This window comes from the organism of the source record quoted next, unplaced genomic scaffold (assembly GCF_019419815.1).
Source record: "Pyrus x bretschneideri cultivar Hongxiangsu unplaced genomic scaffold, Pyrus_bretschneideri_v1 Contig30, whole genome shotgun sequence".
Lineage (NCBI taxonomy): Eukaryota > Viridiplantae > Streptophyta > Magnoliopsida > Rosales > Rosaceae > Pyrus > Pyrus x bretschneideri.
In genome coordinates this window covers 3,415,785-3,434,531 of record NW_025999613.1, presented here as the reverse complement: position 1 = coordinate 3,434,531, position 18,747 = coordinate 3,415,785, and the positions used below count along the sequence as shown (strand labels likewise).

Here is an 18,747-nt window from a genome sequence, read left to right as displayed (position 1 = left end):
GGTCCCCTTTGGATAAAAGGTGGCCGGCCCTTTGGGGTATTTTTGGTGTGCAATGGGTGATAATTTGTGTAATGGGTGATTAATTGGTATATTGGGTGATTAATTGGGTGATTAATGGATTAATTAGGAATTAATCCATTAATTAGCCTAATTAATTTAATTTATATGGAAGGTTTTGAAGGTTATGAAATGATTTCCTTGTAGAGAATATGGAGTAAAGATGAATGAGATAAATTTGAACTTGTTACCTATTTTGGGCACTCTTGACTCGGTTAATGGATGATTCTCTACTGTTTGCATGTTGGAAACCCGGTGTGTCTCGAGGGTAATTTTGTCCTCTTCACCTAAAAATCCACGTGTCGCCTCTTGATTATTTTTGGCTCCACAAGTTAGATTGACGGAAAAAGTAGTTTAGAATGTAATATTAGGGATGTAATTGGTAAATTTTTATAATTCAATGATTGCTTTTTCTTAAAAAAAAAAAAAAAAAAACACAGTTTGGAGACCTAATTTTTATTCAGGGACTAAATTGGCAGTTCACACTAATGGAAATAACAAAACAAATATTATTTTGTATCTTGCACTTATATTATGACATGTGAAGTACCGACTTAAAACTAAAATACCAGTCGTGTGTTTACTTGGTTTGGTAGAAATAAGATGATTTTTCATTGGACCAATTTTGCAAGTTATTATGTAATCAGGTGATTAAAGGTTCAATAATTACAAGGGTATCAAATTAGGTGTGGCATAGTTTTGTTTGACCCATTCATTTGTAAAATTGTGAGCCAAACCGAGCAGGTTCAATTTGATTCTAAAACAAAAATTTTAAGAGAAAATCAATCCAAACTAGACCTACTCGATTTTGAGTTGGTTCCATCTTTTAACTGAAGGATAAAATGGGCTAAACTAAGATCAATTGAACAACATACATTGAGCAATTAACAGTTAAAAGATGGAATATGCATCTCCAAGTTCTCAAAATAGGGAACCTCTAATTTCTCGACACCAACGAGAGATGTGAAAAGGAGATGAGTGACCAAAGGAAAGGAAGATGCTAGAATCCTTCCTTGGTGAACGGTCTCTTAGAAAGATCAAACAGAGTTCTATTTCTTTCATTTTCTCTCATAAAACCCTATAAGAGCCTAAGCTATAACTTCCCTTTATATTCCCTTGTATTAAACTAACAAAAAGGAAAATCCTAAGGCTCTCTCTCTTTCTCTCTCTCTCTATCTCTCTCTCTCTCTCTCTCTCTCTCTCTCTCTCTCTCTCTCTAGCAGGCCATGTAGAGTTATTGGGCCTTTGGGCCCTTTAAGTTTTAAGTTATCATACAACTCAACTTAATGAGCTTAACATATCAAAGCATATTAAGCCTTGAAGCTCAAAACTAACTCAATGTCTTATACAAACTTATTTGTTTGGTTAATTAACTTATTAGTTAATCCAAGCCATAAAAAATTAAACCATTTACTTGTACACACTCAACTATGTTGTATTCTTTAATCTCTACCTTACATGGTGTACGATCTATTAGGTTCTAATTAGCAAACCGGTGGTCAATTAAAACTCTTACTAATTGATTGTGAATTGAAACTTTCTTTCAATTTTCTCTGTAATGAAGCTTAGTTATTACTAACCATCGAAGCTTCTACGGGTCATGAGTAACTCCTAGCAGTTTGTCATCCACAAGTTATGAGTGGTACCAAGCAGTATGTCATCGCTACCTAATAAGGTATAGTACCTGTTGGAAACAAATAGGTCTTTAAGAGGAAGATAGGCTTTGATGGGAACATGGAAGGCTAGATTAATAGCCAAGGGTTATAGACAACGAAAAAGGATTCACCATGAAGAAACCTTCTATCCTGGATCCATGATTAAGTTTATTCGGATTTTGCTTGCAATAGCTGTATACCATAATTATGAGATATGACAGATAAACATGAAGACAACCTTATGAATGGCTACTTAGAGGAAGAACACTAAGCATCTATCAAGACTATCTTTAAGCACTTAAGAAAAGCTAAGGACATGTTCCTCATTTATGGAGGATTATCATATTTGAGAATGGTATATAGACACATATTTCCAATCTGATGTTGACGATCGAAGTTCCAACTCCAGATATGTGTTCACTTTGAATGGTGGGGCTATTAGTTAGAAAATCAAAAAACAAGATGTAATTGATGATTCCACGATAGAGGCATAATAAGTTGCTGCTACTAAAGCAGGCTAAAAGACATTTTGGATGAAGAAGCTCATTACTGAATTTGGAATGGTATCAACCTTTACATCACCAATAACTTTGTAGTACAATAACAGTGAGGCGATAACTCAAGCTAGAGAACTCATAGCTCGTCAAAAGAACAAACATTTCGACTGATGCTTCACTATCATTAGAATATATGTTATCAAGGGAAAGTAACATCCTTAAGGTTGCCTCAATAGATAACGTAACAGATCCATTGACAAATCCAATGTCTTAAGTCCAGCCTAACCTTTATATGGAAAATATGGGTATTAAATACATGGGAATGTGACTTTGAGTGCAAGTGAGAGATTGTTGGAACTATGTACATAAATCCACTCTAGTAGCTTTTGGAATACTTATTCTGTTAAACTCTTATTTGTTTAATGGAAAGGTAAATCTTATTGTTAATCACTCGTTATTGTATCATGTGTTTAAGTAATAACACTTAGATTGTACTCAATACTAAGAGAGGGCTGATCTAAGTAAGTTAGATCAACGAGACCTTTCTCTTATGTTCATTCCTAAAACATTCCCAGCCAAAGGATTATCGATCAGACATTGACAATCCTCTAAGGTTAGTATGTGTTATGTTAACTCAAACGAAAGTATGACTAGTCTCAAGTCATTAAGTGTTAGACACTAAGACACACATACAGGTTCTCTAAAGGGTATTGAGTACACCAAAGAATGATCAACAGAAAATTCTAACATACATTTCATGTAAGAACTAATAAGTTGTAATCATGTAAAGTAGTCTTTTGACTTGAGACACCACAGTTGTCTAGTGGTTAGGTTATTGATTCTTTGACTATGTTAAAGGCATTTCGTTAAGGATGTCCATGACATTGTTGGGGTTAAGTTACCTAATCATGCAGGCATATGAATGTACAACAAGGGATCTCTACCCTTCCATGGTGGAACGATAACGTGAGTATTTGGCCAAAGCATATGAATAAGATTTAAGAAGATGTTTTTCCTACTATTATGCCAAATTATGAATTTAAATATAGAGTGGTTCATATTCTTCCTATTTTTCATGGTTTGGAGAATGGAGATCCTTATATGCATGTTAGGGAATATGAAGATGCTATTAGAACTTTTTATAATACTGAACTTGATCGATTAGATCATGTGAGATTAAAAATTTTTTCCCGTCTCTTTGAAAGACAAAGTAGAAAGTCGGTTTTATGCATTAAAGACTAGGATTATTCATTCATGTTTTGAAATGACTATGAATTTTTTCATAACTTTTTTCTGGATAATAAGAGCATCTCCAAAGGAGATGTCAAATTTTAAACATCAAAATGATAGTTGATAGCTTATGTGGCAACTTGACATTTTGTACAATATTTTGCGCCACCCGATATGTTAAATAATGGTGTCATTTAATAAATTTTTAATGTTTTTGTGGAGTCCAATGATTAAGGCAACCAATCAAATATTTCAAAAATATAACAACATTTATTATATAGTTACAATGTTGGATCGCCAAGTGTCAGAAAGACTAAAAAAGGTATGTATTCTTATTTGCTTCTAAATGTGCAATCTTTGATAACTATCCATCCTCAAAGGGAACATCCATTTCATATGCATAGTTCAGGCAATTGTGGGACCATGATTTTTCTAGGCTGGAGTAGGTTGGATAGGAATATGGATACCTCAGAAGTGCAGTCACATACCCAACATCTTCCACAACAGAGTTGCACAAACAGGGCAACGATGCCACCATTATCTTGTTCTAGAGCACAAGGTGAAGTCCAACGACTTCGTTGAGATTGATCATGCTTGTTCTGCAAAATACGGAAACCTGATCTAGTAAGGAATCAACCAGGTTTCCTATATTCTTGGAGTTCCTACAATTTAGGAATTGGTGTGCCCCGTATGTAATATAACCCCTCGTAGATATGTTCTAGGATTCTCCTGATTTAATAAGGATTTATATCCTAAAAGGTCTCTATCTTGGCTAGTATAAATATATCATTCTAGGGTTCATCTCTGTTAACACATTTATCACACATTTATTCTCTTGCCTACTACTTGAGTCTCATATATTTTCTTACTAACTTGACCATCAGAGTGCCTTTGGTGGATACCCTCGGTCATTGGCTGCTTACAATTGTTTATTGTTTTATAGGTAAACGAGTTTGTACATCTCCACTCTCAACAGTTGTGTGTGAATTTGGTTCCAACACTATCTTTAATACCTTTGACTTTTCTACTTGCTATGAGAAGTGGAGATTGGAGAGATCATAGTCAGTAGCTCAGGTTTTCAAATAAGTTGAAATGTGGGCCTCGCTAATTTAATAAGGGTAGTCTCGTTAGCTGTAAAAGTCCAAGTGTTAACTCCAAAACTTTTCAAATAATATTTTCCTACACAAAGCACACGTTAAGTGCTTCTTGCAAAAAACACTTCAAAACACTTTTTTTTTTTTTTGCCAAACAAAATCTAAATTCTAAAGCGAGTCTGTTGTCCTAAAAATGCTTTTTGCTATTTTAATAGCACTTTTATAAAAAGTTTATAATATAGTATTCGTCTAATAAATATTTGTCACTTGGTGTCGAAAATTGCGGGAGAACTTTCATCTAGACATGGCATTCTTGTTGTGTTTTCTATGTTCGTATCATTTTCATGACACACCTAATATCTTAACATGTCGTTTCGTGTAACACCTATTAAAATAAACATGTAATATGACCCGACCTGAAATCGACATGTTAATATTAACAGGTAATATGACCCGATCCGTTACCCGTTAAAGAAAATATATGTTAAATCAATCAAAATCAAATGAAAAACATAATGCTAAATTAGTATCTACATACCAATGTTCGTAATGTCACATCCCGACCCGGGGTGGATCACTTCTCGGCCCCACTCCACCACCGTAGCACGATATTGTCCGCTTTGGGCTTACTATTCCTTCACGGTTTTGTTTTTGGGAACTCAAGAGCAACTTCCCAGTGGGTCACCCATCATGGGATTGCTCTAGCCCCCTTCTCGCTTAACTTCGGAGTTTCTACGGAACCAGAAGCCAGTAAGCTCCCAAAAGGCCTCGTGCTAGGTAGGGATGTGAATATACATATAAGGATCACTCCTCTAGGGCGATGTGGGATGTACTTCCCGGGCCTGCTCCACCACCGTAGCACGATATTGTCCGCTTTGGGCTTACCATTCCCTCACGGTTTTGTTTTTGGGAACTCACGAGCAACTTCCCAATGGGTCACCCATCATGGGATTGCTCTAGCCTCCTTCTCGCTTAACTTCGGAGTTCCCATGGAACCCGAAGCAGTGAGCTCCCAAAAGACCTCGTGCTAGGTAGAGATAGGAATATACATTTAAGGATCACTCCCCTAGGTGATGTGGGATCTTACAATCCACCCCTCTTAGGGGCCCGACGTCCTCGTTGGCACACCACGGCCAGGGTTAGGCTCTGATACCAAATTGACACACCCCGACAGAGATCAAGGCATGCTGGTCGTCACGTGGAAGTGACATAACCATGTGCACAGTGCGGAAGCTAATAAATAATAATAAAAGTACGAATAAAAACAAACCTAGCTATACACAAAGTAAATAACATACATGTGCAAGCGTAAGTGTGAAAAACAAAAGTTCAGAGCACGAAAGCCCTAGTGCAGTCCGGGAGATACAACACTAAATAAACACACCCAAATGTGGTCCTACACTGGTGATAATCTGTCAAATAGGCCGGGAAAATCCTCTGGGGAGCCACCAAAAGCGCTAGCCAAACTAGAACCTAGAGGGGCGTAAAACAGAAAGCGTGAGTGGGTTTTTGGTTTTTCGTATATACCTATATACTTATGTTTTTCCCAGAAAGTGAAATGAAACGTTTATACGTTTATATGCCATGCATTATGTTTGCCCATTTAATTATGCATTATTATTTGCATATATATATATATATATATTTGGTGCTGCGGACGCACAGGTAAGTGCCAGGTAAGTTATGGTTTATGTTTATGTTCAGTAGTGATTTGAGATGCATAGAGAGCTCATAACCTGCACCCCCGGTGTTAGTGCTCCCGCCCAAAGTTAGGCACAGTCCTTCACGTGATGTTCACCTCTCGCACCACATGCTCATCTTGGATCCAAGTTAGGTGCACAGTCCTGTCGTACAGACCACTTTAGGTGGTTCTGACTCGTAGGTGACCCGCGATTATTCGCCCAGTCTTCACGTGATCGTAGCACTAGAACGTACTTATTATACACCCAGTCCTGTCGTACATACCACTTTAGGTGGTTCCGACTTGTGTGCATGTATAGTTAGTGAGTTGGAGATTTGAGCTCTAGATTCAGCCGTACAGGTCACGTTAGGTGACTCCGGCTGATAGATTACATGGCATTGTTTGGCATTACCTGAGTACTTGCATTTTATTTCGAGGCATTTGGCATGGCATATTTCCAAGCATGATTTACATATATGTATATATTCTATTTTTCTGGGAAGTATACAGGTTTTACGGCGAGGGGTTAGAACTTTGTTTTTGAAAAGCTTTGTTTTTGCCCACTCACGCTTTCTGTTTTGCGCCCCTCCAGGTTCTAGTTTGGCTAGCGCTTTTGATGGCTCCCCAAAGGATTTTCCCGGCCTATCTGACAGATTATCACCAGTGTAGGACCATCTTTGGGTGTGTTTATTTAGTGTTGTTTCTCCCGGACTGCACTAGGTCTTTCGTGCTCTGAACTTTTGTTTTTCACACTTACACTTGCACATGTATGTTATTTACTTTGTGTATAGCTGGGTTTGTATTTATTCGTACTTTTATTATTATTTATTAGCTTCTGCACTGTGCACATGGTTACATCACTTCCACGTGACGGCCAGCATGCCTTGATCTCGGTCGGGGTGTGTCACGTAATGACAATTATTGTAGAAGTTTGAAAAATATGTAAAAAAGATCCTATGGCTATTATTGTAGTAAGGTTTTTTCATAGTTTTGTAATTAATATGAAAGCGTGAAAAATATATAATAAAAAAAAATACACGTTCATAATGACAAGTTCTACAACTTTTGTGAAGAGATCAACCATGAAATTCGCCATTGTAATCCCATAAACCATAGATTTAAATTTAACCATTGATTGTCATTTACGTTTACGCTCCATTCTTCTCATCAAATTTCCCTTTTTTCAAATTTTCTTTTTTGAAAACATGATCTTTGGTGGATGCAGAAAGATGAGCGGTCCGGATCATTGATATCACGTTTAGATTTTCATTGTAGTGAAAATATTGTTCAAAGTTTATAAAGTCTTTAGAAAGTGAAACTATATAACATTGACTCATATTTCAATTAATCGAACTGTTCATTTTTCTGTATCTGCCAAAAGATCATGTTTTCAAAAAAGAAAATTTGCAAAATGAAATCTGGTGAGAAGAATAGAGGGTGAAGGACAATTGACAGTTAAATATAAATCTAGAGGTGCATGGATTATGGTTGTCAGATTTCCAAGTTGAACCATTTATGAAAGTTGTAAAACTTGTCATTACGAGAACATTAATTATTATGAATTTGTATTACTTTTGCAATCAAACAAAAAACTATTCATGAGAGTTTGAAGGGTTTTAAAAATGTAAATGACGATGTAACCATTATCTAAGCGTAGAAGATGAATCATAAGCATTTATATTTTCTTTCACATATTTCAACTTGTTCATTAATTATTATAAATTTTTATTTATTCTGAACTCCCCTAAAAACACTATTTGTGAGGGTTAGTATGGTTTTAAAAATTCAAACGACGGTACCCATTATCAACATAGAGGATGCGATCACGAGAGTTTACATATTGTTTTTTTCACATTTTTTACACTTATAAATGATTGTTTTTTAATACGCTTTGGTATTTTTAAATTGCTTTGTATTTTTAATGTGCTTTGGAAATATTTAATACAATGGCTATCACGAGCGTTTACATATTTTTCCACATTTTTTACACTTATAAATGAATTATTATGAATTTTTAAATACGCTTTGGTGTTTTTTAAATTGCTATGTAGTTTTAATGTGCTTTGGAAATTTGTAATACTATGGCTATTGTAGTAATCAACAAGTGTTTTAGTAGTTTAAAATGATCAAACTAAATTTTTTTAATGGGTTGAAATGGATTATTTTCATGTAAATTCTTTAAAGTTTATTAGCGAGTGACTCGATAAATAGTTATGGTATTAACCAAAATCTGTTATTTTTGTATACAAAAATACAAAAAATTGGTAGGTCTACTTTCCTCCAAATGCTACGCAGGAAGTCAAAAGCTTGATGCAATATAAAAAACTTTTCGCACAACCATAGGGTGTGTCGGCCTTCGACGACCGCAAGCAACAGCACATAAGAAGACAGCCCCTAGAATTTGACCCATTGACCCCATAAAATATTTTAAAAAAGCACAAGTAGATGAAACATGGCGCGAGGCCCATGGTTTTTAAGTTATGAAATTTCGTCATATAGGGTCAAATAAAATTTATTAAATGAAAATATATAGTTGTATTTGTTTTGTGTTTAAATAGGGCAACATACCAAACCGAAGTGCGAAAGCAAGGATTCCATATTTTTTATTGTCATCACTGAGAATTAAGGGGAGGATTTTAAAAAAGATAGATTTTATAGGATTTAAGATGATTAAAGACTCTTACAAAATGAATTGTGGTGGAAGGATTTGAAATCTAAAGACTATCTTAAATGGTTGGGCTAAAAGTCAAATTTTTTAGCCCGGAAAATTTAGCTTTTAGCCCAGAAATAGTTTTTCTACTCCAATCGTTCTAACCTAAAATTTTAGTCTAGGATTATTAAAGAATGAATTTAGGTTATTTTTTTGTTAAATTAAATTAAAAAAAAAAATATGTAGACCATTGTAAATTAATTTTATAAACATTTTAATCTAAAAAAATTTAAATTTCGATAAATATTAGGTGGAGTCCCCTCCGATTTCTGGGCCAAATTTTGGGAGGAATTTGGCATTGGTTTAACATTTAGCCTAAAATTTCCCCTTGGGTTGGAGTGAGTTTGGAGGGTAATTTGACTTTTAGCCCACCATTGAAGTTGGTCTAAGAGGTGAGGTTAGATTCTTTTTTGTTTGATTATAGCTCTTAAATCTCATAAAATCCACAATTTATTGAAATCCTTCAAAATCTTAATTTTTTAAATACATTTAGATTTAAATAAATTTTAAAATTCTTTAAAATCTTTTAATTGGATTCTAAAATCCTTTAAAATATTTTAATTAACTACACCTAAATTTGAGTAAATTCTTTAAAATCTTTTAATTTACTACACTAAAATTTTAAATTCTTTTAAAATTCTCTCGTATCCGAGTTTGAGTAAACCCCTGTAAACAAGCACTCAGACAAAAGGCTTATTGTTCCAGAGAGTCAAGTTTCGGCGCCTCCCGTTTCGTTTCGTTCGTTTCGCTTCTTCTTCATCATCTTCTCCACGCAAAAAAGCAGAGAGCAATAAGCAGAAGCAGCACCAAGAAGCAGCGAAGATGCATTCGAATCACCTTCTTCTGGAAGAGCCAATCCGGATGGCTTCGATTCTCGAGCCGTCCAAGGCTGTATGCAAACTCAAATCCCTAATCTCTTTTTTTTCTTTTTGGTTCAGATTTGATTTCTGAATCGCTTTTTTTGTTTGTTTGTTAATGTAATAGTTTGGGTAATTTTTTGCAGACTTTTTTCCCCGCAATGACGAAGATTGTGGGTACGCTCGGCCCGAAATCGCGATCCGTGGAGGTTATCGCTTCCTGCCTCAATGCTGGAATGTCTGGTACGCGATTCTAAACTTTTGAATAGAATTTTTTGGCTTTTTGTTGGGTTTTGTTTGATGGATTTGAATGGGTTGGGTTGGCAGTGGCCCGATTCGACTTCTCGTGGGGCAACCGGGAATATCACCAGGAGACTCTGGAGAATCTCAAGGCCGCTGTTAAGAGTACTAAGAAGCTTTGCGCTGTATGTTTGTCTAATTTTTAAAGGAATTTTGATTTGTTGAATTCTTTTGCTTGTCTGTTTGTATGCTAATTGACATGCATGCATGCCTTTGATTTTCAGTTGTAAACAGTTTAATAAATGAAATCTGAGAATCAAGGCATTCATTTTTTGTCTATGTATCTTTGTTTTCCACCGAAACCCGATTTCGGGTAATCTTTTGCTTGTTTAGTTTTTGATTTTTGAACTATTTGAGTGTTCCTCAAGTGTATTTTGGACATCATTTTTTGAAACAAATGGAAAAATTGCGTGTGAAATGCTAGCGGGACAAATCTTCGTTGTTTAACGTGTGAGTTTGCCATTAAAATGTTTTTTTGGACAGGCATTTTTTGAAACAAATGGAAAAATTGCATATCAAATGCTAGCGGGACAAATCTTCGCTGTTTAACGTGTGAGTTTGCCAGTAAAATGTTTTTTTGGACAGCATTTTCTAAAACAAATGGAAAAATTGCATATCAAATGCTAGCGGGACAAATCTTTGTTGTTTAACGTCCGAGATTGCCATCAAAATGTTTACTAACTGTATTTTTAACAGCTATGATTTTCTTCTTTTTGTGGCATGAGTTAAAGAAGAATAAGGAAGTGACTGCATGCTAATGTTTGGCTATTTTTCAGGTTATGTTGGACACTGTGGGTCCTGAGTTGCAAGTCGCCAACAAAACTGGGAATCCTATTGCACTCCTCGGAGATGGACTCGTTGTTCTGACGCCAGATCGCGGACAAGAACCATCCTCAGAGCTGTTGCCCATCAACTTCGATGGATTGGCAAAGGTTTGCCAGCACCTATCATTTTATCATGGCATGCATGACTGGTTGAATATATAGACAAAATTGATGGATAGGTTGAAAACCTAGTCAATGTTAGGTTTAGGTCGTTTACTACTTATAATGCTGAAATCCTGTGGAGACATCTATAGCTTTAGACATTGCGTTTCACCAATAATGTGAGCTTGTAGTAACAATGACTAAAATTGATGAACTTAAACCTTGATTATGGGCTCAATGATGGCCCATGGTTTGGAGAACATTTCCCACTACCGTTTTCTCTTTCTTGTACATTCCCAGTAGATTTCTATGGGCTCAATAATGCTTGAAATTATGGATCTCCTACGACAAAAAGCAATTTGAGTGGCACCATCACAGTTTGAATTACGTGTTCATCATATGTGGAAAACGGAACCACTGACCTACTTGTGCTCATGGTGACAGTAGAGATATGAAGCTGCAACTTGTCCAGTTATGTTTATGACCTGTTGATGTGTATTATCTCTAAATGTCTCGCTTTAAGATATTAGAAACTTTGCTCTTTTGTCTTAATGAGTTGAATACTGCAAGTTTATGTGATTATTTTGTTTTAGCTTATGTTATTTATTCATTTTTTAGTAGTAGTCCAGACTGAGATAAATCTCCATAATATCACAAATCAATCTTTAAATTGTTTTTGCAGGCGGTGAAGACGGGAGATACCATTTTTGTTGGTCAGTACCTGTTCACAGGAAGTGAAACGACTTCTGTATGGTTGGAGGTAAAACAAATATAATTGGAGAACTTCCCTGAAGTTCCTCCACCCCTTAAACTGAAAGTTTCCACCGAAGAAAATTTTCACTATGGTCCAATTTTTCTGAGTAAATTAGTATATGGAGAAAACAAAAAGAACTTTACATAGTCATGAAGGGAAGTTCAGATGTCATGCATGGCTGATAGGTTTTATTTTCAATTGATCAGGTTTCTGAAATAAAAGGAGAAGATGTCATTTGTTCCGTAAAGAATTCTGCAACATTGGCAGGTTCATTGTTCACTTTGCATGCATCTCAAATTCACATTGACCTGCCTACTCTTTCTGATCAAGATAATGAGGTAAGTTATTTGAACTTGCTACCCTGACTACTTTTATATAGAATGAATCAAGTCTCTTTTAGTTCATTTTGGATGCCTTTACCGATTTATTGAGTGCTTGAATTCAATGCTTAATTCAGGTTATAAGTAGTTGGGGGCTTCAAAACAAAATCGACTTCCTCTCATTGTCATATACGAGGCATGCAGAAGATGTCCGCCATGTAAGTGTTATTCTAAGTTCCTTGTCCTTGTATCAAGTCTCAACATCCGAATACTTTTATATTATTTCGTCATTTTTGAAGTTGGTTGTGTGAATAACTTGAGTATTGTTAATGGTGTAATGCAGGCTCGTAAGTTCCTTAATAAGTTGGGCGACCTTGGTCAGACACAAATTTTTGCTAAGATTGAGAATATGGAGGTGAGATTCATCTATTTTCAGTTCAGAATCTCAACTTTCTATGACGGTGCTGAGTAATGAATATTTATGTTTTTTTGTTTGTTTGTATGCATTAGGGTTTAACCCATTTTGATGAGATTCTGCAAGAAGCTGATGGCATCATCCTATCCCGTGGGAACCTGGGCATTGATCTCCCACCAGAGAAGGTCGTTTTTCTTAACTTTGAAGTTAGAAAATGTCACATTATTTATTTGTTTTAGAAGAGGTGAATAAACTTTTTTTTTTTCTTCTACAGGTCTTTTTATTTCAAAAGGCTGCCCTTTACAAGTGTAACATGGCTGGAAAGCCTGCTGTGGTTACTCGTGTTGTGGATAGTATGACTGACAACTTGAGGCCAACCCGTGCTGAAGCAACAGATGTTGCAAATGCTGTATTGGATGGTGCGTCCCTTTTTGACTCAACGCGTGCTTTAGAGACTACTTGTTAAGGCCATTGAATGGGTTACCTTATTATCTGGTTGCATCTTCTATTTTCTTTGATGTTCTCTTGTATTGTTTGTTACTGTTTGCCATTGTTTGCAAGTGTTCTGTTGACTGGAAAAATTTGTTCTTTGTTTCCCAACTTAATTGTCTTGTGGGTGCAGGAAGTGATGCAATTCTTCTGGGTGCCGAGACTCTTCGTGGTTTGTACCCTGTTGATACAATCTCCACTGTTGGTAGAATTTGTGCTGAGGTAATCATTCACTTGTAATTTTATTCATTCTTTGTTTAGTAACTTTTTATATCAATGCTTATCGTTTTAGTATTGAGGGCGATTACCTGCTGGACATGTCATTAAATTGGCTTATCGCAAATGCTCTAAGTATCAAAACCACATTTTATGTTTCGTTTGCTTTACAAGGATAGTCTTTCCTAATTTTAATCCGTGCAGGCAGAGAAGGTTTTCAACCAAGACTTGTATTTTAAGAGGACTGTCAAATATGTTGGAGAGCCAATGACACACTTGGAATCTATTGCGTCCTCTGCGGTATGATGTTAATATGTTGCTATTTTACGTTGCTTCCTATTGTAGTTAGCATTCTGGTTGACATTATTGCACGATTTTGTTTGGTACTTGAATTGCCAATGTCATCACTGTCCAGGTACGAGCAGCGATTAAGGTGAAGGCATCTGTTATTATTTGCTTCACTTCTTCAGGAAGGGCTGCGAGGTGTGTATTTGGTATCCTTAGAAATGCAAAGTTATCTGTTTGTAATTAATTTATTGTGATGGGCCCATTTGGCATCAATAAGATGATCAATTTATGCTTCTTTTTACGGGCGAATGTCCTCAATTTTTACAAGTCATTCATATTCTGCAGATTGATTGCAAAGTATCGACCCACAATGCCAGTTCTTTCAGTTGTCATTCCCCGGCTCAAGACAAATCAGCTGAAGTGGAGCTTTACTGGAGCCTTCGAGGTGTGTCCTTGACTCCGAGTCGTTGATTAACTTCTAGCTAATTACTGTTGTGAAGTTTACAACAATTCATGCTAATTTCTGGTTCTTTTTCCTAAACTTATTTGGAAGTGCATTTACGTATGCAAAGTTTGATGGATAGAAGATTGTTATCCGTTCTTGTGAGATTGAAATGTCTTGATGCTACTGCAAAAGTTCAAGAAAAATGAGGATGTGTACCAGTTTAATCACAACGTTCCTAAACTTGAGTCATAAAAAGCTTTTAGATCTAATACAGAATTTAAACTTCATGTCAAAATCCAGGTCTATACTTCAGTTATCTCGTTGTGAATTAACTCGATTATGCTTTATGGGAACGCCATTGTTAAGAATTCAATAAATTGTAGCTGTAATATGGCTAATTAATATCGCGCATGATCAGATTTAGTCCTAATGCGGGGTATGCTCAATTTAAAGCTCGTTAAGAAGTCTGCATCTTAAAAGATGCATATTGCTTTTACTTGTTCTTGTATTGTTTGTTCTCTTATCGTTTTAATCTGTGATGTATTTTTCTAACTTCTTTTTATCAACAACATACCAATTTGCAGGCAAGGCAATCGCTTTTAGTCAGGGGTCTGTACCCTATGCTTGCTGATCCTCGACATCCTGTAAGTATCTTATTCCAGTAAATTGTGGAGGTCGAATGTAAATTTGAGGTGTACGTAAGCTTCGAACGATTGTCTTTCACTCAATATGTTGTCCCATCTATGATTTTGCAGGCCGAGTCTACCAGTGCAACAAACGAGTCAGTTCTGAAGGTTGCCCTTGATCATGGAAAGGCATCCGGAGTGGTGAAGTCACACGATCGAGTAGTCGTTTGCCAGAAAGTTGGTGATACCTCTGTGGTCAAGATTATAGAGCTTGAAGATTAGAATTCTTGTTTAACCCTCATTTTGAAGCATAATTTCCTCGTTTTTCTTTTCTTGTCGGGAAATGGACGAATCCCATATCGCCGGCGAGGTTTATATCCCGCCGGTTTTGGTTTTGGAGGCTTGGTAGTTGTTTTGACTTTGTACAAAGTCGATCAAGTCTCCAATAAAGATGGTTTTTTGTTTGTGATATTTATTTCGTTCATTTCATGCTGAGAGATTGCTTAAATTGAATGTTTCAACCGTACCACGACACGGATAAAAAAGTAAGACTGATCTTTGGCACGGCTAGTGATCAAGGTTCTAAAAGACGCTAGCAGTTAAGAAGGAGGGGTCTATGGACTAATCAAGGCAGTAGTCAGCGCTTTGACGAAATTTTGCCGCATCCTTTCCTTTGGCTGCGTATCGAAATTGTCTGAGCCGTCAGCCTATATAATAAACGTATCAGCGCCACACATTCCCTTTGCTACAAGTAAATCGCCCTGTATCCAAAACACACGGGAAACACTTTAAAATACAAGTGGGAATCTCATCTTTCTCATCTCAACCTACATATATGTATCTTACAACTATCCCGTCAGCGAAGATGGATCGCTTCTCTTGTTTGAAGAATTCTGCTGCTGCTGCTGCTGGTGATGAAGCTCCAGCTCCTTGCGGCGCACGAGCAACAGCATCCTCTCGTTCTCCAGCCGCCTTCTCTCGTTCTCAAGCTTGGCTCTCTCCATATCCCTTTCCTTCTTCCCACTGTACTTGATCCACTTTAGCCTCTGCTTCTCGAGCTCGAAAGCTTGGTATTGGTAGCTCACTTGCTGTTCCTCCAATTGTATCAGCCTTGTTTTCAACCACTGCTGCTTCTCCCACGGGGTCTTCGTCACATCTTGCATCACAACCCTCATCTCGCAGCTCAGTTGCTGCATTAATTGGCTCGATGAGTCGGACCCCGCACGGCACCCTTCCTTTCTTGCCATTTTCCGCGGCGCTCTTTCATCATTGTTGTCATCGTCATCTTCGTGATTTCCATGCCCAATTTGACCTCTACAACCACCTCCAACCACCTCGTCCTCCTCTTCATCATCTTCGTCCACAGAATCATCATCCTCATCGTCTTCATCTTCGTCCTCGCCGCCACTTCCTCCTACTACCATTTTGGATCCCTCAGTCTCTGACCTTCCTGAATTGGCAACCGCTTGGGCATTTTCTGATGAATGAAAGCACCTCTGCTGCTGCTGCTGCGGTGGAATCTCAGACGGCTCTGTGGCTGCCTCCGGCGGTGAGTTCTGCGCACCATTCGACGCGCCACCAACAGTTCCATGACCGCAACTGTTATGATAAGCACACATTTCTCTGAAAAACAGGTGCTTCGAATTCAACAATTTACGAACTTCTTCCTTCATCTTTGGTGCCAAATCCATCTTTTCCAACAAGCCCTGATTCTCCACAACCCGGCAGGCCGTCCCCTTTCCAAGAATATCATTGACCCTCTTATACCTCTTGTTCAAGTCATTGAACTTATCCTCACACTGCTGAGGAGACACATAGAAACCCTTCTCCATCATAGCCCGGGACACCGATTTCCACTTCCCCTTCTTCTGCAGCAATCCACCAGCAGGCTTCTTCTTGCCCGTAGGATCAGGGCCATCGGACGCCTCATCACCAATGTAAAACACAGCCATGATCAGAAGCCTCACCATGGTGTCGGTCCACTTCATTCTCTGCCACGGCGATATCTTCCTCTTGTCATCAGCACCGAAACCGGGTTCGTCATCGTCACTCAGGGCAATCTGCTTGGATTTGGGGGCAAATGGGTAGCCCTGTTTCACAGATTGGTGAGGGTTTGGGTGGGGGTCAGGGTCATGGTGGGGGGCATAGGGAACCATTTGGGGTTGGTGCATAGGGTTGTGAGGGTTTTGGGGATTTGGGGGATTTTGGGGATTTTGGTGCAAGGGCATTTCTAGGCCAAGCATTCCAGAAAACAGCCCATTTGCTTCCATTCCAAAATCTAATAAACTGCTCTTATTCTACCAATTTCACAACAGATTAAAACTTTGAGACGAAAACCAAGAACCCAGTTGAAACAAATGTTCTAATCTAATTTCCCCACTAAATATATCTTTCAATCCAATCGATTTTATAAGGAGAAAACTCATGCGCTGAACAAAACCCAGAACAAAAACAAAGAACAAAAAAAGAAAAGAACAGAAAAATACCCAGTAACTGAAACCAAATTTGGACCAAAACCCAGATAAGAAAACTGCCAAAAAGTACCAGAATCTGAGAGATTGGAACCGACTTGTTACATCAACATGTCCAGGGGCACATCCACGGATGGAAGGGAATGAGAGCGATTGGTCAGCTTTTGCAGAAATATGTGGCAGAAGCAGAAGAAAACGTAGAGAGAGAGGTTTGGTGGTGGTGGTGGAGGAATAGATTGTGTGACATATTCAATGGAGAAGCGGTATGAGCTATATACAGAGAGCGGAGCAGCCGGTTTTAATTTGGCAGGTTTTGTATGTGCGGAAGACAGCAGAAAACTGCCCATGGTTTTGCCTGCCTCTGCTTTGGAATGGAAAACCCACAGGTTTCTTTTCTTTTATCAATCTTATTAAAGACCGGAGAGAGATAGAGAGAGTGAGTGAATTACGTTTGTGCTATGTGTGGGTTAATTTGATCTGGGCATGCCACGTACATTCGGTTGGTATTTTACTTTATTTTGATGTTGCAATAAATTAATATCCTAGTTAGAGCAACTCCACCGTAGGTGGATGCTCGGGGGACAGGCCAGAGAAAAGGGGCCCGAGGTCCTGTAGACCGGCTCCAGCATGAAGGAGCCCGAGTGGAGGTGGAGGCCCGAGCTTCAGGCCTGTGAAGAATTGCCAGCCCAAGAGCTCGAGTGGATGTGACATCAAGCCTTTTTTATTTTTTTTCTGTCATGCGCGTGCACCCTACTCGCGCGTGGGGGCGCGTCATCGACATAGTTTCAGAAAAATCTACTCCCTTTTCAGATTCAAAAGTTAACGTTGGAAAGCCACGTGGCTTCCCACGGTCCGTTAGATCTCAACGGCTCTTTAACTTGGACCGTTCGATCTCAACGGTAAAAAAAAATAAAAAAAGTCTTATTTAATATCCACCGTTCGATCTAAGATCAACGGTCAATATTAATATGCTTTATAAATAAATAAATAAAAGAAAAAATAGTTTTAAAATTAAGAAAAGTTACCGTTGTGACACGTGGCACAATCTGGAGTGTTGAATTCAAATTTTTTTATATCCAATGGCAGAGATTAATTAGTTGAATAAAAATTTAAAAAAAAATTGTAAAAAATTCGAAAAAAAATTGTTTTTACTTTGCTATAAATACCTTCTCATTATCATTTATCTTACACCACAATTTCATATTTTCTCAACTACTTTCAATCACATTCCTTTCTTTCTCTCAAAGTTTCAATCCATTTTTTTTCAACAAAATGACTACTGATGTAGGTACGAATTGGTCGCTTCTTGAAGATGTTGCGTTGTGTACTAGCTGGGTTGAAGTTACTCATAGTTCGCTTACGGGTAATGAGATGCAGTTGCGAGAAATGTGGAGTCTTATTCATACCAATTATCTTGAGAAAATTGGTGGGAAAATAGCCAAAGAATCGATGTCCAGTCGTTGGAAATTACTTAGCCAATCGTTTAGTACGTGGAGAGACGCCTTGGCACAAGCTAGTAGTAATATTCGAAGTTGGGAGAATTACTCGGATCAGGTAACAATATATTATTTATTTGTTTGTACTATACCCAAATTTACATTATAATTATTTGTTTGTATTATTTATTTGTTACCTACTTACATTATAATTATTTGTTTGTATTATTTATTTGTTACCTATTTTCATTATAATTATTTCTTCTCCCGCATTGTGTAG

The 18,747-nt window shown here is 37.4% G+C and overlaps 2 protein-coding genes across 2 annotated transcripts; one reads left to right on the top strand and one right to left on the bottom strand.

The window, feature by feature from the left end:
- Positions 1-9,654: 9,654 nt before the first annotated feature.
- On the top strand, positions 9,655-15,031 carry LOC125479905 (pyruvate kinase 1, cytosolic-like). Its single transcript, XM_048590054.1, has 16 exons — positions 9,655-9,815; positions 9,928-10,024; positions 10,109-10,206; positions 10,858-11,013; positions 11,690-11,767; positions 11,968-12,099; positions 12,219-12,299; positions 12,425-12,496; positions 12,592-12,681; positions 12,771-12,915; positions 13,119-13,207; positions 13,406-13,501; positions 13,617-13,684; positions 13,835-13,934; positions 14,519-14,578; positions 14,690-15,031. Exons 1-16 carry the CDS (start codon positions 9,747-9,749, stop codon positions 14,840-14,842), a joined length of 1,584 nt encoding a protein of 527 aa, XP_048446011.1. The 5' UTR covers positions 9,655-9,746; the 3' UTR covers positions 14,843-15,031.
- Positions 15,032-15,204: 173 nt separating this feature from the next.
- On the bottom strand, positions 15,205-17,429 carry LOC103927663. The gene has a single exon (XM_009336605.3). The coding sequence runs from the start codon at positions 16,828-16,830 to the stop codon at positions 15,409-15,411; it is 1,422 nt and encodes a 473-aa protein (XP_009334880.2). The 5' UTR covers positions 16,831-17,429; the 3' UTR covers positions 15,205-15,408.
- Between the last annotated feature and the right edge of the window lie 1,318 nt (positions 17,430-18,747).

Excerpts from the sequence above, each read along its gene's own strand:
- LOC103927663 (XM_009336605.3), bottom strand. The coding sequence starts at position 16,830 with ATGGAAGCAAATGGGCTGTTTTCTGGAATGCTTGGCCTAGAAATGCCC.
- LOC125479905 (XM_048590054.1), top strand. The coding sequence starts at position 9,747 with ATGCATTCGAATCACCTTCTTCTGGAAGAGCCAATCCGGATGGCTTCG. Across the intron at positions 12,300-12,424 it reads ATGCAGAAGATGTCCGCCAT|GCTCGTAAGTTCCTTAATAA; the intron begins GTAAGTGTTATT and ends GGTGTAATGCAG. Across the intron at positions 13,935-14,518 it reads GCTTTACTGGAGCCTTCGAG|GCAAGGCAATCGCTTTTAGT; the intron begins GTGTGTCCTTGA and ends ACCAATTTGCAG.